This window comes from Poromitra crassiceps (genome assembly GCF_964638095.1).
Source record: "Poromitra crassiceps genome assembly, chromosome: 20".
In the NCBI taxonomy this organism is placed as follows: Eukaryota; Metazoa; Chordata; class Actinopteri; order Beryciformes; family Melamphaidae; genus Poromitra; species Poromitra crassiceps.
Window position 1 is genome coordinate 28,551,473 of NC_139637.1, and position 27,844 is coordinate 28,579,316.

A 27,844-nucleotide genomic window follows, 5' to 3' on the forward strand; every position below is an offset into this window, starting at 1 on the left:
TGATTTGCTTGATAGAAGCATACGGTAGCCCGCTACCCATCCATGTTTGTAGGCATGCATGTTTTTGCACAAAAATGCACTAGAAGGCATTTAGAGCACAACACGGAAATAGCGTCCGAACTTCCAACACCCAACTTTCAAAAGAATACACCATTAGTCCTGAAGCCTTTCTGTAAGAAAGCCACGCCCAGACTCATTTGATTGGTTGCCGCAACTGCTTCTTCCTGAAAACGTGCAGCAAGTAATTAGAGTTAGGGTGTGAAAAAAGTGCAGCTCAGGGTGTGCTCACTCCTGCTTGCCTTCCAATCTGAGGACTGGGGTTTGATTCCTGGTCAAACCACACACATTTTTATCAAACATTAGGGTTAGACTTTAGGTTTAGGCAAGTACAACAATGTGGTTGTGGTCGTGGTTAGGTAAGAAAACCCTAAGCCCCCGTTCACACAGGACGCCGAAGCAACGCTCAACCGAAGCTGTACCTACGCTGAACCCACAAGTTTCATTTAGGTGTCCTTGTTAACAGGCGAAGCCGTTCACACGCTGACGCCGTGCCGAAGCCACGCTCACGCCACGCTGAAGCGATCACTCAGGACTGACTCTGAATTTCCAAGTGTCACGCTGAAGCCGTGAAGCCGTGAGGCATGAAGTCAATGGGAGTTGTGGGCGGCTTCAAGGTGCGAGAGTAGACGCTGAGAGGAAAAGACAAGGCGTCTTGTGTGAACAACAAGGCGTACGTTCAGCTTGTGCTGCTTCAAGCTTCAGTTCTGCTTACGTTCAGCGTCCTGTGTGAACGAGGGCTAACCTGTTTTCAGGAAGAAGCAGAAAGGCCTTCTTCCAGAAAGGCTTCAGGGCTAACTTGTCACATGTGCATGACATCACATTGTGTCTCTGTCTGATGACATCACATTGTGTCTCTGTCTAATGACATCACAGTGTGTCCTCATGACTCATGTTCCCTGAGCGCTCTCTGTTCTACAGCTGCCAAACTACCGTACACACATGCTCTCTGTGTGTGTGTGTGTGTGTGTGTGTGTGACACGTTCTGTTTGTAGGTCAGTGTGTGTGAATTTGTGAGCATTTCAGAGGATTACCAATCTGTAATCATCTCTCCTCTGCAAGCACACACACACACACACACACACGCATGCACGCACGCACACACGCATGCACGCACGCATGCACACACACGCATGGACATATGCGCACACACACACACACACAATTGTAACACACACACACAGCCCAACCCAAACACATACACACTGCACTCAGATAGCCATCTCTGATCCCATTCTGTCATTCTTGCTTTACCTTCACTCAACACTACCTCTCTCTCTCTACATACACACAACTCACCACGTATGTCTCTCTCTCTCCACACACACACACACACACACACACACACAAACACACACGCCCACACGAGGGAAGTGGGGAGCTGCCGGGGCTGCAGCCGCCACCAGGGGGGCACTTTTCTGATGCAACCCTCTGATTTTCACTTGGCAATAACTTTAAAAAATAAAAATAAATCATTAAAAACAAAAACAAAGTATGAACTCTTTTATAAATATGGGTAGAATGTGTTAAGAGAGACTATGAAAATATATAGCCTATTTAGGATATATAGGAGTGCTTTTATTGTGAAATTCCTCCTCACGGACCGGATCTTCCAAATCCACTTCACGTCCGTGACTTGACAAATAGCAGCAAGCAGCAGAATGTAAACATTTCAGAAAATAAAGTGAATGCTGTTAGTTACCAGTTACTGAGGACACCACGCCAGGTTAATGTTCATTACCAGCGTTACTGAGGACATGCCAGGCTCGCAACAGCTGCAGTGCTGCTAAGTGCCACACAGAAGTGAAAAAAGTAAGTGGATCACTCGCTAATATTGGGCAATTAAATTCTGAGCATGTCAGTATTTGCTGTAGTCTAGGTGTAGATGTCAGATCATGTCAGTATTTGCTGAAGCCTAGGTGTAGATGTCAGATCATGTCAGTATGTAGCCTAGGTGTAGATGTCAGATCATGTCAGTATTTGCTGAAGCCTAGGTGTAGATGTCAGATCATGTCAGTATGTAGCCTAGGTGTAGATGTCAGATCATGTCAGTATTTGCTGAAGCCTAGGTGTAGATGTCAGATCATGTCAGTATGTAGTCTAGGTGTAGATGTCAGATCATGTCAGTATGTAGCCTAGGTGTAGATGTCAGATCATGTCAGTATGTAGTCTAGGTGTAGATGTCAGATCATGTCAGTATGTAGCCTAGGTGTAGATGTCAGATCATGTCAGTATGTAGCCTAGGTGTAGATGTCAGATCATGTCAGTATGTAGTCTAGGTGTAGATGTCAGATCATGTCAGTATGTAGCCTAGGTGTAGATGTCAGATCATGTCAGTATGTAGTCTAGGTGTAGATGTCAGATCATGTCAGTATGTAGCCTAGGTGTAGATGTCAGATCATGTCAGTATGTAGTCTAGGTGTAGATGTCAGATCATGTCAGTATGTAGCCTAGGTGTAGATGTCAGATCATGTCAGTATGTAGTCTAGGTGTAGATGTCAGATCATGTCAGTATGTGCTGTAGCCTAGGTGTAGATGTCAGATCATGTCAGTATTTGCTGTAGTCTAGGTGTAGATGTCAGATCATGTCAGTATTTGCTGTAGTCTAGGTGTAGATGTCAGATCATGTCAGTATGTAGCCTAGGTGTAGATGTCAGATCATGTCAGTATGTAGCCTAGGTGTAGATGTCAGATCATGTCAGTATGTAGCCTAGGTGTAGATGTCAGATCATGTCAGTATTTGCTGTAGCCTAGGTGTAGATGTCAGATCATGTCAGTATTTGCTGTAGTCTAGGTGTAGATGTCAGATCATGTCAGTATGTGCTGTAGTCTAGGTATAGATGTCAGATCATGTCAGTATTTGCTGTAGTCTAGGTGTAGATGTCAGATCATGTCAGTATTTGCTGTAGTCTAGGTGTAGATGTCAGATCATGTCAGTATTTGCTGTAGTCTAGGTGTAGATGTCAGATCATGTCAGTATGTGCTGTAGTCTAGGTGTAGATGTCAGATCATGTCAGTATTTGCTGTAGTCTAGGTGTAGATGTCAGATCATGTCAGTATTTGCTGTAGTCTAGGTGTAGATGTCAGATCATGTCAGTATGTGCTGTAGTCTAGGTGTAGATGTCAGATCATGTCAGTATGTGCTGTAGCCTAGGTGTAGATGTCAGATCATGTCAGTATTTGCTGTAGTCTAGGTGTAGATGTCAGATCATGTCAGTATGTGCTGAAGCCTAGGTGTAGATGTCAGATCATGTCAGTATGTGCTGAAGCCTAGGTGTAGATGTCAGATCATATCAAATGAGGGGTTTTGTAGGCTACACTGTGTGTGTGTGTGTGTGTGTGTGTGTGTGTGTGTGTGTGTGTGTGTGTGTGTGTGTGTGTGTGTGTGTGTAAAAACATGGTGGTTGTTGTTGCAATGATGCTGACTGAGATTTATTTAGAGCCATCGTGCTGTTAGGCTCTTCCATGCAAGTTTTACGACATTAATGTGCAAGCGCATCAACCTACTTCACGACTAAGCCTTCAACCTGCTCGCGCTCACGCACACACGCCCCGTGCGTGCCCCATCCACGCCCATACGCCCCGTGCACGCACACGCCCCGTGCGTGCCCCATCCACGCCCATACGCCCCATCCACGCCCATACGCCCCGTGCACGCACACACGCCCCGTGCACGCACACGCCCCGTGCATGCCCCATCCACGCCCATACGCCCCATCCACGCCCATACACCCCATCCACGCCCATACGCCCCATGCACGCCCATACGCCCCGTGCACGCACACACGCCCCGTGCGTGCCCCATCCACGCCCATACGCCCCATCCACGCCCATACACCCCATACACCCCATCCACGCCCATACGCCCCATCCACGGCCATACGCCCCATCCACGCCCATACACCCCATCCACGCCCATACACCCCATCCACGCCCATACGCCCCATCCACGCCCATACGCCCCATGCACGCCCATACGCCCCGTGCACGCACACACGCCCCGTGCACGCACACACTGCTGGTGCTGCTGGTGCAGGTGGACTCTGGGGGATTTGTGCTGCTGCAGAGTCCATCCCTTGAGGCATAAGCGATGTGACGTTCCACTCTGTCCTGTATTTGGGGGAGGACAGAGCAGCAGCAGAGGCATCGCACGTTACGATGGCGGCACTGGTCAGATCGAAGTGGGTGAGGATAAGCGGAGAGGTGAGCTGTGTCTTCAGGAGGTGCACCACCACTGAACACTCAGGCGTCCAGACCCAGGGTTCATCCTTCTTGAAGATGCGATGCAGGGCTCATACCCAAGAAGGAGGCGACATTGGCAGCCGATGTGGGCTCTGGCCGTCTGTGGATAGCTTCTGTGTAGGTATGGAGTGGAGAGATGCCCTCAGCTGAGAGGTGCTAACCCACATACTGCAAACACACACTTCTCACCGCGGAGCGTCAGGCGGTGTTTGGCCACGCCTCCATCACCCTGTGGAGACGTGCGACATGGACCTCGAGGGTGGGGCCATGGACCACGATGTCATACAGATAAATGGAGAGGCCTGGGATCCTTGCGAGGATGGACACCATTACATTTTGGAAACAGATGGGGGCGGAGCTCAACCCAAACGCCAAGCGACCCCAGCATGCGTGATGAAGGCAGTGAGGTTGTGACTGCTGTGGTGTTGGGGAACTTAGTTAGCCCTAGCAAAGAAGGGGGGAAGGTAGCCCTAGCGAAGATCCAACTTGCTGAACACCCTGCGCCATGGAACAGGACAGAATTGATAGCATTGATGGGTTCAACGATGTCCTCCTGGAGGCGTTGCAGGTCTGCTGACACCTCATCACGCAGACAGAGGGGGATGTGGCGTAGCTGCTGGCTCCATGGTGTGGATCCTGAAATTTGACCATCTGAAGATCCCGCCCCCCGTACTTTTATTTCTTCAGATTTCCCCCCATTTTCTCCCCAATTGTATTTTGCCCAATGTCTCCCCTGCTGCCCCGGTCGCTGATCCTCCCTCTGCTGATCTGGGGAGAGCCGTAGACTAGCACCATGCTTCCTCCGACACATGCGCAGTTGCCAGCCGCTTCTTTTTACCCAAGAGCACGTGGGAGGATCACGCTATTCCCACCAATTCCCGCCAGAGGAGACGCTAGTGCAGCGACCAGGACGTGTGTATACTTTTGGCAACCTACTTTAAATGAAACTACGCCCCAAACTCATTTGATTGGTTGCCTTCTGAAAACGTGTGGTAAGTAAAAAAAGATGTGCCCTTGCCAGTGTGAGATCATCAGGTTAGAGCAACTTCCTTTTTCCATGTTGTCGAGTTCTATGAGTTGATCTCTTATCATAGTAAAGTGCTTTGTGGCGTGGAGTGTCCTACCAGCACGTTAACGTCATCGCTATATTACGAGTGTCCCGAATACACGATGTCCCTCTGTGCCCAGGCAGTGTTTCAAGGTATCCAGCTGTCTTCCTCGCTGCACTCAGGTCGGTAATCCCCCGCAGGGGTATTCCACGGCACCGGGGGCTCACCACGCAGAGCGAGAATTCAGCCGTCTTCGTCACTAAATGTTATGGTTATAAAGGAACGTAACAGCATGCATCTCTTTAGCGTACAAATAAACTGTACTAATAAACTTGACTTGACATGTTCCTGCATATAGATCCTTTTCACAGCAGCCACTTTATGTCTCAAAGGCAGGGTATACACAGCTGGTGAAACCAAAACATTAATGATAGTTTCCAACTTCCATTCCATTTACTGTAGGTGTTCCAGTGCCGGGGCCCTCATTCATGTTTTGGTTGCACCAGTGTTTACCCTACCTTTGAGACACAAAATGGCCGCTTTGAAAAGGGTCTATAGCGTTTCATTAGAATCAGTTCAGGTTCTGCTCGTCCCACAAGCAGACAGTGATCAACTCAATCAACCGGTAATCAATCAAACTATCAGATCAGTGACAAGGGAAATCTTGACCAGAGATCAGCCTGCCAGAGGTCACCTGGGCTCCTCTGTGTGTGTGTGTGTGTGTGTGTGTGTGTGTGTGTGTGTGTGTGTGTGTGTGTGTGTGTGTGTGTGTGTGTGTGTGTGTTAATTAAGCTGATGGAAGGTAGTGAGTCGGTAATCTAGATGCAATGATGCAGCAGGTGGCTTTCCTGAGAGCCAGAGAGAGAGGGAGGCAGATTAGAGTGAAAACATTGAAAACGTCCACACACTGAAAATGTGCACACACACACACACAGACACACAGAAAACTACATAATACAATTCAGTGGAGGTTATTAATGTACGCAAGGGAGGATGAACCTCCCTTATTTATTAGAAGAGATGGGGGATTTTATATAATAATATATATTTTTAATGAAATAATTAATACAATTCATGGTATTCATGATATTCTTAAAATGCCTCAACAGTGACACCTGTAGGGCACTGATGGAAAGGAGAGCGCCATGCAGACAGAGGTCTGTCTGTGCCCTCAGGGGCATGGTAAATTTATCTCATGCTGCTAATCTATGATTGGTTGAAAAACACATGCAATTCACAGGGAACAGTGAAGCCTCAACTGCCCTCACCAATCACTACCAATCAATTGATTTATTCAACCAACCCCCCATAGCATGTGGGAGGATCACGCTATTCCAATGAGTTCCCCTCCCTCCGAACATTTTTTCGTATTACGGTATATTGTTTCATGCTGCATAGCCTGCCATTTTGCTAATAAAAACAGCAACCTTAAACTCCCACATTAAACTGTATTTGGCCATTTTCTAAGCTAGAGTGATGATCTCTATACCGTATGAAAGTGGAAGAGATAAGGAATTGATTGAGACCAAGCATGTCAACCTAGCATGTGTAAATAACACTTAAAAGTTGATGATTTGGCATAACTTTCCCTTCCATGCAATGGAATGTACTACTGGAACTAAACGAGTAAGTTGGTAGAGTTGATGACAGTAGCTGATAGTCACTGTCTTTATGACAGCTAATGTCAGCAGTACAGTAGTGGACATCACAAAAGTATAATCCTAATGCTAAATTAAAATGAGATATTCCTCTAAATCTGTCTTCAAACTGCAAAAGAGAAAAAAAAACGTCCAAAAAATTTTTCGAGCTCAGGAGCCGCCACTGATATACATGTACATGTACTGTGCATGTTGAAAACGTGCACACACACACATATACACTGATAATGTGCACACACACACATATACACTGATAATGTGCACACACACACACATATACACTGATAATGTGCACACAGACATATATACACTGATAATGTGCACACACACACATATACACTGATAATGTGCACACACACATATACACTGATAATGTGCACACACACACATATACACTGATAATGTGCACACACACACATATACACTGATAATGTGCACACACACACATATACACTGATAATGTGCACACACACACACATATACACTGATAATGTGCACACAGACATATATACACTGATAATGTTCACACACACACATATACACTGATAATGTGCACACACACACATATACACTGATAATGTGCACACACACACATATACACTGATAATGTGCACACACACGCATATAGACTGATAATGTGCACACACACACATATACACTGATAATGTGCACACACACACATATACACTGATAATGTGCACACAGACATATATACACTGATAATGTGCACACACACACATATACACTGATAATGTGCACACACACACACATATACACTGATAATGTGCACACAGACATATATACACTGATAATGTGCACACACACACATATACACTGATAATGTGCACACACACACATATACACTGATAATGTGCACACACACACACATATACACTGATAATGTGCACACACACACATATACACTGATAATGTGCACACACACACATATACACTGATAATGTGCACACACACACATATACACTGATAATGTGCACACACACACATATACACTGATAATGTGCACACAGACATATATACACTGATAATGTGCACACACACACATATACACTGATAATGTGCACACACACATATACACTGATAATGTGCACACACACACATATACACTGATAATGTGCACACACACACATATACACTGATAATGTGCACACACACACACATATACACTGATAATGTGCACACAGACATATATACACTGATAATGTTCACACACACACACACATATACACTGATAATGTGCACACACACACATATACACTGATAATGTGCACACAGACATATACACTGATAATGTGCACACACACACACATATACACTGATAATGTGCACACACACACATATACACTGATAATGTGCACACACACACATATACACTGATAATGTGCACACACACACATATACACTGATAATGTGCACACACACACATATACACTGATAATGTTCACACACACACACACACATATACACTGATAATGTGCACACACACACACATATACACTGATAATGTGCACACACACACATATACACTGATAATGTTCACACACACACATATACACTGAAAACGTGCACACACACACATATACACTGATAATGTGCACACACACACATATACACTGATAATGTGCACACACACACATATACACTGATAATGTGCACACACACACATATACACTGATAATGTGCACACACACACATATACACTGATAATGTGCACACACACACATATACACTGATAATGTGCACACACACACATATACACTGATAATGTACACACACACACATATACACTGATAATGTGCACACACACATATACACTGATAATGTGCACACACACATATACACTGATAATGTGCACACACACACATATACACTGATAATGTGCACACACACACATATACACTGATAATGTGCACACACACACATATACACTGATAATGTGCACACAGACACATTGCAAACGTGCACACATGCACTGAAAATGTGCACACGCATTGAAAGCATGCACAGATGCATTGACAACATGCACACACATTGAAAACGTGTCTCGCACACACAGCTCTTCCTTCCACTCTTCATTTCATTATCATCTGGTTTTCTCAGGGGAAATCTCTGCTGACACATTTCTATTAAAACTCATTATGAAGATGATGACAAAAACGTCAAATAAATGAGTGAGCCAATACAAACTGTCCTCTCTGTCTCTCTCTCCATGTGTCTTTCTCTGCCTCTCAATTCAATTCAATTTCTCAATTCTAAGGCTACGTTCACACAGCCATCCTTAGTGCTTGAATCTGACTTGTTGCTCACATCTGATTTTTTTGTGTGGCTGTTCACACAGACCTTTTAAGGCCCATATCAGACACCAGTGTGAACAGGTCGCGGACCTGAAGTGACCGGCATACACAGAAGAACAACTATAACGTCACACGCAGCACACTGCTGTTCTACATAAACCCAGAAGAAGACAGCAGTAAACATGATGGTAGCTGACAATGTTGTTTCATCTGTTGTTTATAGTTTAATTTACAAGTTATTGTGCAGTGGAAGCCAGCGAATACAGGAGCAGATGAAGAAGGCGAAGGAAGAGGAGAAAGAGAGCCAACATTTTAACCCATTTCAGCCTATTTTCGCCTAAAAAATAGCCTCTAAAACCTAAGTCCGATTTGATAATAGACCCCCAAATCCTGAACTTTTCATAGAAATGTCAACGCCTACTAAAATAGTGATATCTCAGCCTCTGTAGAAGATAAAAACACACTTTAAAAGGCATTTGAGAGCTGACACATGTGGCTTTCCTTGTAAAAGGTGTTTATTGGTATGACAATTCAATAGCATTGTCAAATATTGCTGTAAACACAGAAATTTTTTAAAAAACTAAAAAACGTATGAAAAAACAAGCAACAAATCACTCCAAACCACTCAAATAAAATCAAAAATGTGCTCCACACTGCCCCCTTGTGTCCCCTTGCAACCATAAAAAAAAATGCAGTCCATTTACCATCAAAGGGGCAAGTGTCTAAAGTGTCAGCTAGTGTTTAGCAAACACTTACAAAAAATGTCTGTAGTGTTTTCCAAAACACTCAATGTGGACAGGCAGGTCACACTGTATGCAGCCATACACAGTTAGCCCACTGCCTACTACATCTTTTTTGTCCAGCAACAACTGGCACTCCCTGCAGAGCTTCCGCTTCTCAAACACCTTCCCGAAGTCGTGCATTGGGGGACCTGTGGCTTCTCCTGACGTGCTGGGTGCTGGGGAGGCTGCCCTGCTCGATGTGCTTGGTGCTGGGGAGGCTCCCCTGCTCTCTGGAGTGGAAGGAGAGCCAAATGGAGAGGCTGGTCTGGAAGCTGGGGACAGAGGAGGAGGAGGAGAAGGAGGAGGGATCACAGGAGGGGCCCTCCTTGTCACCGGTGTGATGAGCTCCTCCAGCAAGGTCTCCAGCCAGTCCTTGTAATGTTTGTGCCTTCCTCCAACAGACCTGGCTGCAACGTAGGCGTTGTAGCACGACACAGACAGGCCCCAGAAGAACACACGCCGCCACCATTTCTTTGACCGATGATCGAAACCATAGTATCCAATCATCTGGTCGAGGAGATCCACACCTGGAACACACATGGAACTCTGTTTACATACGTACATTTTCACTCAAATGACCTCAGTGAATATAAGCTTACAGTATTTTAATTTTTGTTTATAAAACATAAATCTGTAAAACAAACCTTTCATGTGGCTCTGGTAGTCCGCCAGGCAAGCGGGCACTACCACATCAGCCCGGTGGGTCTCATCTCTCCTCCGCCTTACAGTCCCTGTTGCGCTGGGGTCATGGTGATTGGACAAGACCATCACCGTCTTTGTGTCTTGCCACACGCAGAAGGTGAGGTCATCCTGCTGTGCCACCCGGAACTCGTGCTTCCCCAGCGCAGCCCTCTTTGTCAGGCTGTGGTCCTTCGGCAGCCCCTTCCTATTGGCCCGAAGGGTGCCACAGCCGTACAGGAAAAGGCCGTTCATCTCCTGGAGGAGTTCTACACTGGTGTAGAAGTTGTCCATATAAATGGACAGGAAGGTGCCATTGTATGGCTTGGCGAGGTCCAGCACCACGCGCTGTGCCAGGCCCGTCTGCGGCGCCGCTTCACGTCCTGTGTACACCTGGGGAGTTTGCAAGAAGAAACACAAGTCTGAGGAAGGGCCTTGGGTGCTTGAAAGGTCACTCAAATAACAACACATTACAGAATACATATTTGCATATTCTTGGTGTGCTGATTTTTTTCCTTACTTTGAAGTGCGGAACGTAGCCTGTTGAGCTCTCCGCCATCACCCAAACCTTCACGCCCCATTTGGTTGGCTGGAATGAATGAATGAATGAATGTTTATTTCACACATTACCAAAAGATGCAGGTTACATAGGCAAAATAGAGGTGAGACAATTTGATCAATCAATCAGCAGTACCTTCATTGGCAGGTATTGCCGGAAGCCAAGCCTGCCTTTGAACTTGATCATTGATTCGTCAATGCTGACTGTGCCGTTGACCTCATAGAGGTCCTGGAAGCGCTGGTTCAGGAAGTCCAGGTACCAGCGCAGTTTCCAGAGCTTATCAGCTGGGTCGCCTCGTGCGTTGTTATCTTGGAGGTGAAGGTATCTGAAGAGGTGAGAGAGGGGAGGATGGAAGAGGGGGGGTAGGGGAGGGGGGGTAATTAGACACATATTACAATATATTATAAACAATATAATGTCTTGTATATTGTATACAATATTGTATATTGTATTGTATATTATATACAAGTAGACACATCTTGGATGAAATGAAAAATTGTAGGCTATATCATTATATAGGTTAGTTACACTTGAGGGTTACAGGGTCTGTCTAAGTGCAGTGTCTGTCTTGGTGCAAAGAGTGAAGCGCATTCTCTCCACATTCCTGACAATTGAATAACAATAGGCCTACTAGGTGTTTGCCCACACACAATAGGTGTAGCAGCCGAGCCCAGCAGGGGTTTCTTACCCCAGTGTATAAGCTCGCTACTATGGCAATACTCCCACTACACCTCTAATACATTTGCAATATATTTCATTTCCCTTAGGGCATCATAACAATGGTACTAATGTTACATTTTATCTATCAAACTACTATTATTTATATAGCGCATCCTATTCAATGGGGCGCATCTATATCACGCAATGGTTATAATAACAAGGATAATATTATTGTTCTTAGCCTACCTCCAAATGGCGTCAAATCGGTCCCGGGACATATTCTGGCCGAAGTTGGTTTTGAAGATGTTTTTGGATAGCCGCCAGTACTCTCTTCGGACGGGAAGTTTCATTATCCCCATGGCGAGACACAGCCCAATGAATGTTTTCATTTCTTTCACTGTTACCGGGGTCCACTTGGCTGCTTTTTTGGCTGGGGGAATTGTGCGTCTCTGGTCGGCATATCGGTTCGTCTCCGTGACAAGACGGTCCCACATTTCCTCCGTGTAAATTTTCTCGAAAGAAAATAGAGGTGTGGAATCGGCTTGTAAGCCAACACCGCTTTTCACCCCGGGCACCCTTTTGAACGCTTTGACCGGCACAGGACGGTAACAGCGCTGCTCCGTTACCCAGTTTCCATGGAAGCCTTCGAATTGGTCTTCTTCGTCAGACTCATCGTCATCGTCATCCTGAAACATAGTTCTGACCCACTGATCTCTGTCCAAGGGCTGCCAATCGGGGTCTGTAACTGGGTCATCATTTAACTCTTCATCAACGGTGGAATGTTCAGAATATTCCGCGTCTTCAAAATCGCTTCCTTCGCTAATATTATTTTCTTCCTCCATCGCTCTAACAGATCCGCTCAAAGTGAAGAAAAAAAAAACTTTTCCTTCCCAAAACAATCCCAGAATGCATTGCGAGACCCCACGTGTGTTTTCTGAATGATTTCATTTGCCTAGAGACCGGAAATAGGCGAAAAACTACAGCTAAACTACAAATTGACGTAGACGTCATCCCGTCTTCAAAGGTATATTGACGCGAACGGCATCCCATCTTTAAAGGGAGAATGACGCGAACGTCATCCCGTCTGAAATGGGTTAATGATGGCTTTCTGTGGAGCAATAGCTGCTACTTCTTGCTAATAATAAGGTCTAAAACCTCACTGTCCCTCCACTGATTAGCTCCCTCACAACTGTCCTCCATGTTTGTAATCACAATCTGCCCGCTTGGTCCTCCCTCCTCCCGCCAGCGCAGAATAGTGACGAATGTCGCTCTGGAATGAAGCATTAAGTCAGATATGGGCCAGATGTCTGTCCACACCGGAGTCACATTCCAAAACATCAGATTCAAATCTGATGTTTTTCCACATTTGAAAGTAGCCCAGGTCGTCTTTAAAAAAGTCACTTTCAATGTGACTTGTACTGTTCACACAGTCATGAAAAAGACTGGCCTGAGTCACTTAGGGGGGAAAAGATTAGATTCAAGCACTAAGGATGGCTGTATGAACGTAGCCTAAGTGACTTTATTGGCATTAGATACAGCATTATACACACGGATACAGTTACAGTTATTGTTTATGCAGACAAGGAAACGTTCATTGGAATCCTTCCTTATAATAAAATTGCCTAGTTGGACGGACGGGCGGGCAGTGTGAGTCCCGATTTGTGTCACGTTTTGTGTCACTTTCGTGATGTCGAGCAATACCGCCCCCCGCTCCGTTTACAACATAGTACAAATATCTACAAAAATCTACCGTAGTCATAATAAAAGATAAGCAGCTGTTGTCTCTCAGACTGTAACAGGCTGAGACAAACAGCCGCTGCCCACAGACTCTTCTCTTCTAGTTTCATTTCATTAGAACTTTCCAAACAGAAGTTTGGAAAGTGCTTTTCAAATTAGCGTACGATTTGTTTCTTATGTCTTCATATTTATGGCGTTCAAACAAGAAGTGCGATTCGGTCTCTGTATTTTGCAGTTTACAAAATTTACACAACCTAATTTCCTCAGGAAGCCAGAACGTCTTATGTCGTCCTCTCTCAATGTCCAGAGTTTGGTTTCCAGAGTCTGCATTTAGATAGAACCCTTCTTTCTTTTGTCTTTTTGATGTTTAGGTATTTTGCAGATTTAATTTAATAATGGATCATTGAATAGCACTGAAGCTGTGCGCTGCAATGTCATTTTCCCATTTAGTTAAATATTCAGTTTTTAATACATACAGAGACAAACTGTTTAGTTTTTCCTTTGGATGATGTTTTAATTTTGTCTTGATTTTCAGTCTTTTTTTAACAGCAGTGTGACTTTTTGCTCTCAGACCCCCTTCTCACCAAACGTGATCAACTTGCATGTACTCGCTATCGCCCTGTCAAGCCCCGCCCCGCTGCTGCAGCTTGGTTGGATGCCTTGCTGTATTTCCGTCTTCAATTGGTCTATTTCAATTTTGGCCCCTCCTCTTATCTTGTGTTTGCGATGTCTTGACGCCAGCTACCCCAGCATGCTTTGCAAGGTGGTGAGCGACACACGGCAGCGAGGGAAGGAGGGGCCATTTCGAAATCGACCAATTGAAGACGGAAATAAAGCAAGGCAGCCAACCACACTGTAGCAGTGGGGCAGGGCTGACTGGGCGATAGCGAGTACATCGCTCATTGCCCATGTTGGTGTGCAGGGGCTGTCTCCCTCTCTCTCTCTCTGCCTCTCTCTCACTCTCTCTCTGTGCCTCTCTCTCTCTCTCTCTCTCACTCTCTCTGTGCCTCTCTCTCTCTCTCTCTCTGTGCCTCTCTCTCACTCTCTCTGTGCCTCTCTCTCTCTCTCTCTCTCTGCCTCTCTCTCACTCTCTCTCTGTGCCTCTCTCTCACTCTCTCTCTGTGCCTCTCTCTCACTCTCTCTGTTTGTCTCTGCCTCTCTTGCTCTCTGTGTCTCTCTCTCTGCCTCTCTCTCACGCACTGTGTGTTTGTGTGTCTCTCTCTCTCTCACTTGCTGTGTGTGTGTGTGTGTGTGTGTGTGTGTGTGTGTGTGTGTGTGTGTGTGTGTGTGTGTGTGTGTGTGTGTGTGTCTCCCTCTCCCCTGGCACAGATAAAGGGAGACAGATGTGATTTTACAAATGAACATCATGTCATCATCAGGACAGTGCCCCCCCCCCCCACACACACACACACACACACATATTCACACATGTAGAAATATGTTCAAATACAATCAAATGTGTATCTCTAATATACACACATGCACACAGATGTGAACACACAGATACACACACACAGTATTCATGAGTTCACCCGTCAATTTTAAGATTCGTATTACGATCATTTGCGCATCGTTACAGCCTGAAGACACCATACGCTGAAGCTACACTGAAGCAACGCTGAAGCTATGCAGTGCAGAGGCAGTTTCATTTCAGCATCCTTGTTAACAGGCGAGACCGATCACACCAGCCGCACGCCATGCCACACTGAAGCTACGCTGCATGCGTGCTGCAGCTATAGTTTCAGCTTCCGTTCTATTCTTCAAGCGTGCATGTAGTCAATGCAAGTTGTGAGCGGGGGGCAGAGTCCTGCACCGGGTCGGGGTTCCGCGGGGCCCCGCCGGGTACCCGCAAAAAAACGCGGGGTGCGGGTAAAAAATACACTTCTGTAAATTGGTGGGTCGGGCGGCGGGTAAAAATTAATAAATGCGGACGGGCGGCGGGTGGAACAACGACGACGTATGAGCCATGTATGTTTTTCTGTTGCACTCAGATGGAGGCAGGGGGTGTGTCTGGCAGGGGGTGTGTCTGGCAGGGGGTGTGTGTCTGGTCTGAGTAGACTCAGCTCTCAGTCTTAATCCGTTGGTGGCGCAGCTCACCAAACGTCTGGGAGCCGAGACTAGGTCTGAGTGGAAGAGGAGAAAAGTTTCTGATGCACGTTTTCCGCTTTGTTTACATAACCGTTTCATCGTTTCAAGTATGCGCATACCGTGCATTGTGTGACGCTATGGACTGCACAAAACATTCAAAACTCAGCTGCCGGGTCAGGGTGATTGATTGGAGACAATACATGGCTAACGGCTAACGTTAGCCTCCACTACAACCATAGTACCATACTAGCTGGCTGTTTTCATAGCAACAGGCAACAACATGTCATGGATGGATACCGTGAAACTGGAGAGGTCTCATCCCAACATGGATTTACGTTCCTGCAACAGCGATCATAAAGGCAGTATGGATTATACCGGACATATTGGAAATAGCTGGTAAGTCACTTTGCTTGCTGTAACTGTCTGCGTCTGATAGCAGAGCTATCCAGCTGGTTAGTCAGCTAGCAGCTGCTAAAAGCTAATTAACGTACATCAGCTGACGAGTCTCGGCCAAAAAGACTGCTGTTCGCCTCCCGTGTGAAACGGTGGCAGTTTCGTTAGGGTCACTACAAAATGTTTGCACTGCAGATTAACGGTTATTATATATATGCGGTTCCGGGTCGGGGCGCGGGTCTCATGTCTGCGGGGCGGGGTGGGTTGCGGTACTGATTGATCATATGTGCGGGTTCGCGGAGCGGGGTCCGTATTGCATGTCACGGGGCCGGGTCTTGAAAATCAGGTTTCCATTGTTTTATCATTGGTTTTAATGATAACAAAGTGACATTTCAACTTCCAGACGTTTTTGCATAAAAGCATGAATTCTCTGATATTAGCATGTTGTACTCAGCAGGTCATTATGTGTAAGCATTTACTCGTTAACGTGTTGTACTCACCAGGTCGTGGTGTGTAAGCATGTACTCGTTAACGTGTTGTACTCACCAGGTTGTGGTGTGTAAGCATGTACTCGTTAACGTGTTGTACTCACCAGGACGTGGTGTAAGAATGTACTCGGTAAGGTGTTGTACTCACCAGGTCGTGGTGTGTAAGCATGTACTCGTTAACGTGTTATACTCACCAGGTCGTGGTGTGTAAGCATTAGGGGTGGGGGAAAAAATCGATTCACCTAAGTATCGCGATTTTTAATGTCACGATTTTTTGGATCGATCTTTTATTCCAGAATCGATAATCGCAAATAAAATAAAAAAATTTTTTTTTTTTTTTTTGGGTGCTTGCAGTCAGGCCACTCCCTGAACAGCAGGCTAGGCGCCGCCTACTGGTTTACTAGTGGTTTTATTACTTTATTAGTTAGTCTGAAGTAATAATTACACTTCAGGGTTAAAGTGGGTGCATCTCATTGTAAAATTGGACTTCAAACGGCCCAAATCTGGCTTCAAACGGCCCAAATTTCACGCGCGTTGGCCCATATCGGCCTGGCCTGCTTGGTATCTAATGCCCGGCCTGAATTATGATCCCAGTCCGCCCCTGTTTTTAACTATATCGCCCAGCCCTACTCATGATATATAATATACAGTCTCTAGTGTATGATTCAACTTTTCCCATGTTCTAATCTAGTGTAAAAAAGCAAACAAACTCAAAAAAGAAAAGAAAAAAATAAACAAAAATCACAATAAATCGTAATATCGAATCGCAATAATCGTAGAATCGCAATACTTAAGAATCGCAATATAAATCGAATCGGCACCCAAGAATCGTGATAGTATCGAATCGGGAGATAAGTGAATCGCCACAGCCCTAGTAAGCATGTACTCGTTAACGTGTTGTACTCACCAGGTCGTGGTTGGTGGAGTTGGAGTCATCTTCAGGGAAAGGTTTGGAGACTCCCAGAGCAACACAGTTAGCAAAGATGGCTAACAGGATGAAAACATCAAATGGTCTGAGAGTAGGTCAGGACACAACAAACACATCAACATAAGACTCAACATTACGTCATTCTTTTATCTGTCAATCTTCTGACAGCTGATAGGCTTTTGTTGACCGTTAGTAAAGCTCGTAGCTGATTGGTCATTAGGCTGATCGTTAGTAAAGCTGGTAGCTGATTGGTCGTTAATTAAAGGATACTTCCACTCTACAATGTGGAGCGCAGCTTGTCTGATGGGGTTGTTGAGCCTCAGACAGTACAGCGCTCTGGGAGCCCGCTGCACCTGGTTACTGCCCTGGATCTGAGGAGGAGGAAGAAACCATCATCATCATCATCATCTAGACCAGGGGTTTTCAAAGTCTGAGACAGTGGGCCTCCCCTCAGACAAAGCTTGGAAAAAGCCTGCCCCCCCTCCTTGACTTTACTTGCTTGGTTTTGCTCAATTCCTATAAATAGAAATACGTATCAAATAACATGATTATGTTATTTGATCCCATACCCTCAACAGGGTAGCAGCCAAGACAGCCTCATATTGCTGTTTGACATACTTCAGACAACACCAAATACATTAAAAAAGGTCTGTCTGAAGGCATTTATTTGTTTCTGACTTGTAAAGTGGGAAAAACTCCTCTAACAGCATAGAATCTCTGTTAGGGCTGGGTATTGGCAAGGACCTCACGATACGATACGTATCACGATACATGGGTCGCGATACGATTGTATCACGATACATTGTGATACAATTAGAGATGGGATCGTTAACGCCATTAACGGCTGCGTTAACGCGAGACTCTTAACGCGCGATAAAAAAATTATCGCCGTTAATCTATTTAATTTTTTTTTTTTTTTTTTTACCTTTATTTATACAGGGGGAGTCTCACTGAGAGCAATGCTCTCTTTTTCAGGAGCGCCCTGTTCACATTCACACACATTCATACCTGGAAGCTGTCCAGTACAACCACAGTCTGATCTGCTGGCCACTGAGCAGCTCCACTGTATTATTATTATTATATATATTATTATTCTCAAAGTTGTCTGGTAGCAGGGTCCACTTATATTGAGCAGGCCATGATGATTATCACTTTAGAATGGAACAGGTATGTAAGCGCAGACATTTATGTCTGCCTCCCCCATCCTGGCTGCTGTGGGGGGGCGTGAACAACCGAATAAACAGAAACCTGTTCACAAGGACTTACTTCTAGTCATTATTTATGTTGCACACACATATTTTGAATGGCTTCGACAGACTTCAAATGACCAATTTTAATCTAGATTAATCTAGATTAATGACCAGGATTAATCTAGATTAATCTAGATTAAAAAAATTAATCTATTCCCATCTCTAGATACAATACATATTGCGACATATTGCAATACTCTAGACAATTTACTCAAAATTAAAAAATAGAGCTATAGATACAGCACACTGTGTACCAAATTTAGTCAAAACTACTGAGTGTTGAGTGTGTTACTGAACGCACTGACATAAAAAGTATTCTTATTGTAAAAAAATACAAAATACAAAATACAAAATAATAATAATAATAATAATATCGATACTTGGTGTCCAAATATTGATACAGTATCGGGAAATAAAATATCGCGATATATTGCCGTATCGATTATATTGCCCAGCCCTAATCTCTGTACTATCTCTTGAACGAAATCACACACATTTACACTATGTTTTCATTTGGATAACTAATGTATTAACTCAAATAAACGGAATCATAATGCTTGTTTACAATAACGCCTGCATGTACATACAAGTTAATAGGAGCGAAGCGAAACCAACTGACATAAAGAGAAAATGGTTACAGCTAAAACTCATGTTTGACGCTTTCATATCTCATTAATTAACAACAATTTCACCAACGTTAGTTTGGAGACCTAATTTACCTGTTGGGCCACAAAATAACTAGCAGCTAGTGTGACTGGGGTTGTACTGGCACTGTTGCTTAAATTGGTTTATCAACACATACATAAAATAAGCACAGACAAACCGTGTTTAACAGGTTTATATCTTTAACGTTACAATTACTGCTGAGAATTACAACAGAAATAAACAATAAACAAGTTTGTGATATCTCCACAATTTAAATCAATCAGCAGGTTTCTGTTAACGCAACGTTTTGCTGGGCAAAACCCAGCAACACATGAAATATCTTAAAAATGACAAAATACACTGAAGGGGTCTTTAAAGATGCTGGTTGCCCCCCTCTCACCGGACCCCCACCTGTTTCTTGGCGTGCCCCCCTCTCCTCCTCTGGGTGCCCGTGGAGGAGGTGGAGTGCAAGGTGTCGGTCCTCGTCATCCTCAGTCCTCCGTTCTCCTTCTCTCCGTCCAGCTCTTCATCCCACGCCGTGGCCTCCTTCTCCTCCTCCTCCTCCTCCTCCTCTCCTCCTCCATCCCCCTCTCCGCCCTCCTCCTCCCCCTCCTCCTCCCCAGCCACTGCATTGGTGTAGCCGTTACGGCCACTACCTGGAAAGAGAGAGAAAGAGAGAGAGAAGTTACATTCCGATTCAGGTTTCGTGCCAATTCCAAGTGAACATTTTAAGTCGACGATCTTAAAATTTGGATCAGGTGCGTTCCCTGTCTGAGCTGTTGTGGTTCTTCAGCTTTCCAGCACAAAGAAACAGCGCCCTCTCTGCTGTGCCTATTGGTGGAAACTCGGAATTACACAGCCGGAGAACAGAAAAGACAGGATCGGACAGGACAAAAAACCTTCATATTGAAAACACAATATTTAAGACGAAAAATAAGTCGTCGTGACGGACAACAACCGTGGCTTTAAGGCAAGTAGCCTACTGTTTGTGCGTGTGTGTGTTTGTGCATGTGTGTGTTTGTGTGTTTGTGTGTGTGTTTGTATGTTTGTGTGTGCGTGCGTGTGTGTGTATGTGTGTGTGTGTGTGTGTGTGTGTGTGTGTGTGTGTGTGCGTGTGTGTCAAGGTTATTATAGTTAACGAAAACTAACGAAAAAACGAAAACTAGAATTGAAAAAATATGAAATAAACTGAAATAAAAATAAAAACTAAGCTTTACAAAAAAACGATAACTAACTGAAACGGTATTGTGTGTTTACAAAACTAACTAAAATAAAATCAAATTGAAGAGAAAATGTCCTTAGTTTTAGTCTTTGTCAGTTTACAGTATTTCATACATAATAAGCCTATATTTTGAGTGGAGATGAAATCTATTTCCCTAGATCCATCATATTTTATGACCTTTTTGAATCTCACCCCTGACAAACACCCCATATTACAAAAAAAGAGGAAAGGGGCAAAAAAGACTCAAACACTGAAACTAATAAAAACTAAACTAAAACTAAGCATTTTCAAAAAATAAAAACTAAACTAAACGATCAAACCCACCTTTAATAACTAATGAAAACTAAACTGAAATTCCATATATACAGTCCATGGTTATAGGCCTATAGTTGGTGGATCCACTGCGTGCAATTTGAAAGCGTAAAGTTGTGTTGTTTGTACAGATTGGAGAAGCTGCTTAAACTGACAACAAAAACATTGTAAATTGATGCCCAGCTCACTTCCTCTTGCAGTGTTTGCTCGTACAGGAGAGAGGAGGAGAGAGGACAGGAGGAGAGAGGAAAGGAGAGGAGTGAGGAGAGAGAGCAGAGGAGAGGAGGAGAGGGGAGGAGAGGAGAGAGGAGAGGAGGAGAGAGGAGGAGAGAGGAAAGGAGAGGAGCGAGGAGAGAGCAGAGGAGAGGAGGAGAGGGGAGGAGAGAGGAGAGAGGAGAGGAGGAGAGAGGAGGAGAGAGGAAAGGAGGAGAGAGGAGAGGAGAGGAGAGGAGAGGAGGAGAGAGAGGAGAGGAGGAGAGATATGACAGTAGTTCCAGAGGAGGTGAAACAGACATATTGTAGTGAACAGCTGTGACCTAGATCTGACCAGAGCTCTGTGTGTGTGTGTGTGTGTGTGTGTGTGTGTGTGTGTGTGTGTGTGTGTGTGTGTGTGTGTGTGTGTGTGTGTGTGTGTGTGTGTGTGTGTCTAGAACGGATCTGGGCCGTGGTTTATGTGTTAGTACCTGAGGACGCAGAACACACACACACACACACACACACACACACACACACACACACACACACACACACACAAACCCCATGAGGAGCAGCACAACAAGGTTACATGGCAGAGAGAGAGAGAGAGAGCAAGTCAGCATAAATGTCAGAGAAATGATAGAAACATTGAAATAGAGTGGAGTGACAGATCCACTTCAGAGAGCTACTATAACACTATGCATCAGCACTGTACAACACAAACTGTTAGCCTGTCTGTATGTGTAGCCTACAGGGAGGAGATGGCCTGTATGTGTAGCCTACAGGGAGGAGATGGCCTGTATGTGTAGCCTACATGGAGGAGATGACCTGTATGTGTAGCCTACAGGGAGGAGATGGCCTGTGTGTGTAGCCTACAGTGAGGAGATGACCTGTATGTGTAGTCTACATGGAGGAGATGACCTGTATGTGTAGTCTACATGGAGGAGATGGCCTGTATGTGTAGTCTACATGGAGGAGATGACCTGTATGTGTAGTCTACATGGAGGAGATGACCTGTATGTGTAGCCTACAGTGAGGAGATGACCTGTATGTGTAGTCTACATGGAGGAGATGACCTGTATGTGTAGTCTACATGGAGGAGATGACCTGTATGTGTAGCCTACAGGGAGGAGATGACCTGTATGTGTAGCCTACAGTGAGGAGATGACCTGTATGTGTAGCCTACATGGAGGAGATGGCCTGTATGTGTAGCCTACAGTGAGGAGATGACCTGTATGTGTAGCCTACAGTGAGGAGATGACCTGTATGTGTAGCCTACAGGGAGGAGATGACCTGTATGTGTAGCCTACAGTGAGGAGATGACCTGTATGTGTAGCCTACATGGAGGAGATGACCTGTATGTGTAGCCTACAGTGAGGAGATGACCTGTATGTGTAGTCTACATGGAGGAGATGACCTGTATGTGTAGTCTACATGGAGGAGATGGCCTGTATGTGTAGTCTACATGGAGGAGATGGCCTGTATGTGTAGCCTACATGGAGGAGATGACCTGTATGTGAAGCCTACATGGAGGAGATGACCTGTATGTGTAGCCTACAGGGAGGAGATGACCTGTATGTGTAGTCTACATGGAGGAGATGGCCTGTATGTGTAGCCTACATGGAGGAGATGACCTGTATGTGAAGCCTACATGGAGGAGATGACCTGTATGTGAAGCCTACAGGGAGGAGATGACCTGTATGTGTAGCCTACAGGGAGGAGATGGCCTGTATGTGTAGCCTACAGTGAGGAGATGACCTGTATGTGTAGCCTACAGGGAGGAGATGACCTGTATGTGTAGTCTACAGGGAGATGACCTGTATGTGTAGCCTACATGGAGGAGATGGCCTGTATGTGTAGTCTACAGGGAGGAGATGGCCTGTATGTGTAGCCTACAGTGAGGAGATGACCTGTATGTGTAGCCTACAGGGAGGAGATGACCTGTATGTGTAGCCTACAGTGAGGAGATGACCTGTATGTGTAGCCTACATGGAGATGGCCTGTATGTGTAGCCTACAGTGAGGAGATGACCTGTATGTGTAGCCTACATGGAGGAGATGACCTGTATGTGTAGCCTACATGGAGGAGATGACCTGTATGTGAAGCCTACAGGGAGGAGATGACCTGTATGTGTAGCCTACAGTGAGGAGATGACCTGTATGTGTAGCCTACATGGAGGAGATGACCTGTATGTGTAGCCTACATGGAGGAGATGACCTGTATGTGAAGCCTACAGGGAGGAGATGACCTGTATGTGAAGCCTACATGGAGGAGATGACCTGTATGTGTAGCCTACAGGGAGGAGATGACCTGTATGTGTAGCCTACAGTGAGGAGATGACCTGTATGTGTAGCCTACATGGAGGAGATGACCTGTATGTGTAGCCTACATGGAGGAGATGACCTGTATGTGAAGCCTACATGGAGGAGATGACCTGTATGTGAAGCCTACAGGGAGGAGATGACCTGTATGTGTAGCCTACAGGGAGGAGATGGCCTGTATGTGTAGCCTACATGGAGGAGATGACCTGTATGTGTAGTCTACAGGGAGGAGATGGCCTGTATGTGTAGCCTACATGGAGATGACCTGTATGTGTAGTCTACAGGGAGGAGATGGCCTGTATGTGTAGCCTACATGGAGGAGATGGCCTGTATGTGTAGCCTACATGGAGGAGATGACCTGTATGTGAAGCCTACATGGAGGAGATGACCTGTATGTGAAGCCTACAGGGAGGAGATGACCTGTATGTGTAGCCTACAGGGAGGAGATGGCCTGTATGTGTAGCCTACATGGAGGAGATGACCTGTATGTGAAGCCTACAGGGAGGAGATGACCTGTATGTGTAGCCTACAGTGAGGAGATGGCCTGTATGTGTAGCCTACAGTGAGGAGATGGCCTGTATGTGTAGCCTACAGGGAGGAGATGGCCTGTATGTGTAGCCTACAGGGAGGAGATGGCCTGTATGTGTAGCCTACAGGGAGGAGATGACCTGTATGTGTAGCCTACAGGGAGTTTCGATTATGGAAATTGATTCAAAATGCCCATCCCTAGTTGCGACCGACCATGATCACATTCCATCGTCGGTGATAACGACAAGTGTTTATACTTCCAGCGACGGGCGATATGCCAGCGTTGTGATGAACGTTGCGACCATCGTCAAGACTTCATCTGGATTCAACTTTGACCCCATCATTGGCATCGTTGTCATGACAACCACAATTCTTTTATCTCCTACCTCAGTTTCTGCAGTGAAGCCAACTGCTATAGGGCTGCTCGATTATGGCAAAAATCATAATCACGATTATTTTGACTGATATTGAGATCACGATTATTTCATGTGATTACTCATTGACGTTGGCAACATCATGCATTTGCAAAATGTGTCTTTTTAATACTGGATGTCTTTGAACTTTAAATATAATTTTAGGGAAAAACAAGGAAATAAATGAAAATAAAAGTATTATTATTTTTAGATAAATAAATAGTAAACTAAAATATTAATATATAAAAATAGTAATTGTCGTATCTCGATTATCTTGTTTTCATAATTGTGGGAATCCAAAATTGTAATTGAGATTAAAATCCGATTAATTGAGCAGCCCTACCAACTGCCATAAACACTACAGAAGAAGAAAAAGTTTCTTGCCAACGAGCTAGTTAGCTAGCTAGTTGAATTAACAATGGAAGAAGAACACATCCTGCTCTGTGCCTCTGCGACACGTTCTCCTATCGCCTAGGTGTTTATATTTTTTACGAGCGACAGCGTCCAAACTCAGTTCAGCGATGCCCGTCGGGCTATGATAAATCGCTGGACTCCCATCTGTGGTCTTTTTAATGCGTGCTCTTATGATCCTCCTTGCAGTCCTGTCTTTTTACTTTCAATTTTACACTCCCTCTCTTAATGCACACTTGTGTGTGTTTGTGTGTGTTTGCGTGTGTGTGTGTGTGTGTGTGTGTGTGTGTGTGTGTGTGGGTGTGTGTGTGTGTGTCTGCCTCTGTCTGTCTGTCTGTCTGTCTGTCTCTCTCTCTCTCTCTCTCACCCTGCCAAATCATATCGCTTCCTCGCGGCCCGGCAGCAAATGCTTTGCGAATGAAAGAGACATGAAAGAAAGAGACGACTTTATACCATGGGACAGCCGCGCCTCCAGGCATCAGCCATGATGTCCATCCAACACCAGCTGAATCAGCAGCTATGGGACATGACCTCATGCTCAAAGTCCTGGAGAAGTTTGCTCAGAGTAAGACGTTTGTCTTCAGCAGGCACGTGCAGAGGGTGGTGCTAGGGGTGCCTGAGCACCTGCCCATTTTCCCCTGATGCCCTTTTTAAAAAATAAAATAAAAAATAAAATAAAGCACCCTTCAAGAAGAACTTATACCAATAAATAACAATTTATCAATAAATAAAATGTCTGGACAGTTTACACATGTTGACCTTTCAAACCCGGAAGTTAAGTAATCGTCTGCGTCTCTGTGACGTGCGCAATATTTTCCCCCCAGGATGACGAAGGCATGACCCGCCTTTCTCTGCCTCTGATTGGCCTAGCGTCAAATGTTGTTGATCCAATCACATTCGCTTGGCTATCAAATCCTGTGTCTCTCCTCGTCTCCTGCACCAATCAGAGGCAGGGATGGGCGGGTCATTCCTTCGCTATCCTGCACTGCCCAGCTGCCGAGCTCCGACTGACTGGCGGGTCAGCAACAGTGAAACCACCCCGGGCCGCGGTGTTGTGCCCTTTTTTAACTTTTGAGCCCCTGCCCCTCTAAGGTCTCTGCACGGCCCTGGTCTTCAGCGTTGGTGAGTCAAAGCATATTATACATGTATTAACCTGTCTGTGTGGTGCTGGTCCATGCATCATAGACTGATATACAATGTAGATCTGGATATAGATCCAGATCGTGCTGGACACTCCACCGAAAAATAAAGCTGATTTATTTTGCACATAAGTTGTGCAAAATAACTAACCCTAAACCAGGGGTGCCCAACCTTTTTTGACCGAAGATCTACTTTTCAAGTAGCCAGCCTCCCGAGATCTACCAGTCCAGTTTCAACATCGCAAACGCACACACATCGTTTCCAGCCTGCAGTAACTAACCTCACAACACTTTCTCGTTGTCCCACAACCACTTGACATTAGGGCTGTGAATCTTCACTGGCCTCACGATTCCATTACGATTCAGAGGGCTACGATTCAATTCGATTACGATTATCGATGCATCTCGATGCATCTTAAATCGATGCATCACTTTTTTTCCCCAATACATGATTTATTTTTTCTCACTTTCTTTTTTCTCACTGTGTGGCTACTTTTAAAATAAAAGTGCATTTGGAATTGCATTGTGTTATGACCCATAATTAAAATAAGAAAATAATAGAGTTACCACTGCGCTCAGACTGGTGCGTCGTCCCAAAAAGACTTAATGAAAGAAAGGAGAAGTGGGGACCGCACTCGAATGCAATAAACAGCTTTAATGTTCCAAAGAACATTAAAGTTGTTTATTGCATTCGAGTGCGGTCCCCACTTCTCCTTTCTTCCATCATTAAAATAAACAACTGCATGTACTTCCATTATATTTTATTTGATTATTATTATTATTATTATTCTTTTTTTTAAGAATCGATTTTTGACGCAATCTACCTGGAGTCAGTCCGCGGTCGACCAGTAGACCGCGATCGACTGGTTGGGCGCCGCACCACTGCCCTAATCCCTAACCCTTGTTCATGAATCACTGGTCCACAACTTAACTCAACTTAACTCTGTCATGCTAACTCTAATGCTAATCTCTAATGTATGTGCACATACTTGGCCAATAAAGCTGACTCTGATTCTCATTCTGATTCAATAACTGACAAACTAAATGACCTGCAAATCTGAAAGGCATTACACCATGTTTTTAGCTGAGATCTGCCCTGTAGCAGGCGGCAGTAGCTCTCCCACACCTTCTTGGAACACTTGGCTACAGTGAAAAGACAGCTCATTTCTCCACATGATGCTTGACTCTGCAGAGGCTTTTCCAGCAGGTTCAGACTCTGTGAGACACTTTTTAAAGTCTTAATCTCTTCCTTTGTCAGGCTAATCTCCTGTTTCTTATATCCTGATTCCTGTGTCGTGTCTTAACCTACTTTACCAGATACATTCAAGATTCAAGATTCAAGATTCAAGATTTTTATTGTCACTCCATGGTACAAGTATCACGTGTGAAATTCTTGTGCTGTGGACTCCGTTTACAACATAGTGCAAATAGTACAAATATAACAGGGCATATGAGTGCAAAAACAACAAGAGACACAACAAGCAATAAGGCAGTATAGTGATAAGACAAGTCAGAGACAGTGGCATATTCACTGCACATAGGTGCACATGTCGTGTGCATACTTTAGACGTGCTTAAACATTTTAAATTCTGCGTATTTGACATACAGGTGCAAATAACATATTCCTTATTAAACATACAATTAAACTCGGCATTTTAAATTCGGCGTATTTGACATACAGGTGCAAATAGCATATTCCTTATTAAACATACAATTAAACGTTAGACATACGTAATGGTAGCAGCTACAGTACAGTACAGTACGGCTACTACACTAT

At 44.8% G+C, this 27,844-nt stretch overlaps 2 protein-coding genes across 2 annotated transcripts in view; both read right to left on the reverse strand.

Annotated features, from left to right (window-relative positions):
- The window catches only part of LOC310795004 (voltage-dependent L-type calcium channel subunit alpha-1D-like), a gene marked incomplete at its 3' end in the record, with an annotated part of 112,461 nt that extends 92,281 nt beyond the window's left edge, over positions 1-20,180 (reverse strand). Inside the window, 3 exon segments of the mRNA XM_083657026.1 lie at positions 17,611-17,716; positions 17,902-18,002; positions 19,938-20,180. Of these exon segments, the coding sequence (XP_083513152.1) occupies positions 17,611-17,716; positions 17,902-18,002; positions 19,938-20,015 (285 nt within the window). The 5' untranslated portion in view covers positions 20,016-20,180.
- LOC310794480 (uncharacterized protein) lies at positions 9,968-12,692 on the reverse strand (the record flags this gene model as incomplete). Its single annotated transcript, XM_083656462.1, has 3 exons — positions 9,968-10,627; positions 10,745-11,052; positions 12,244-12,692. The coding sequence occupies 3 exons, from the start codon at positions 12,690-12,692 to the stop codon at positions 10,071-10,073; spliced, it is 1,314 nt and encodes a 437-aa protein (XP_083512588.1). The 3' UTR covers positions 9,968-10,070.
- Positions 20,181-27,844: the final 7,664 nt, after the last annotated feature.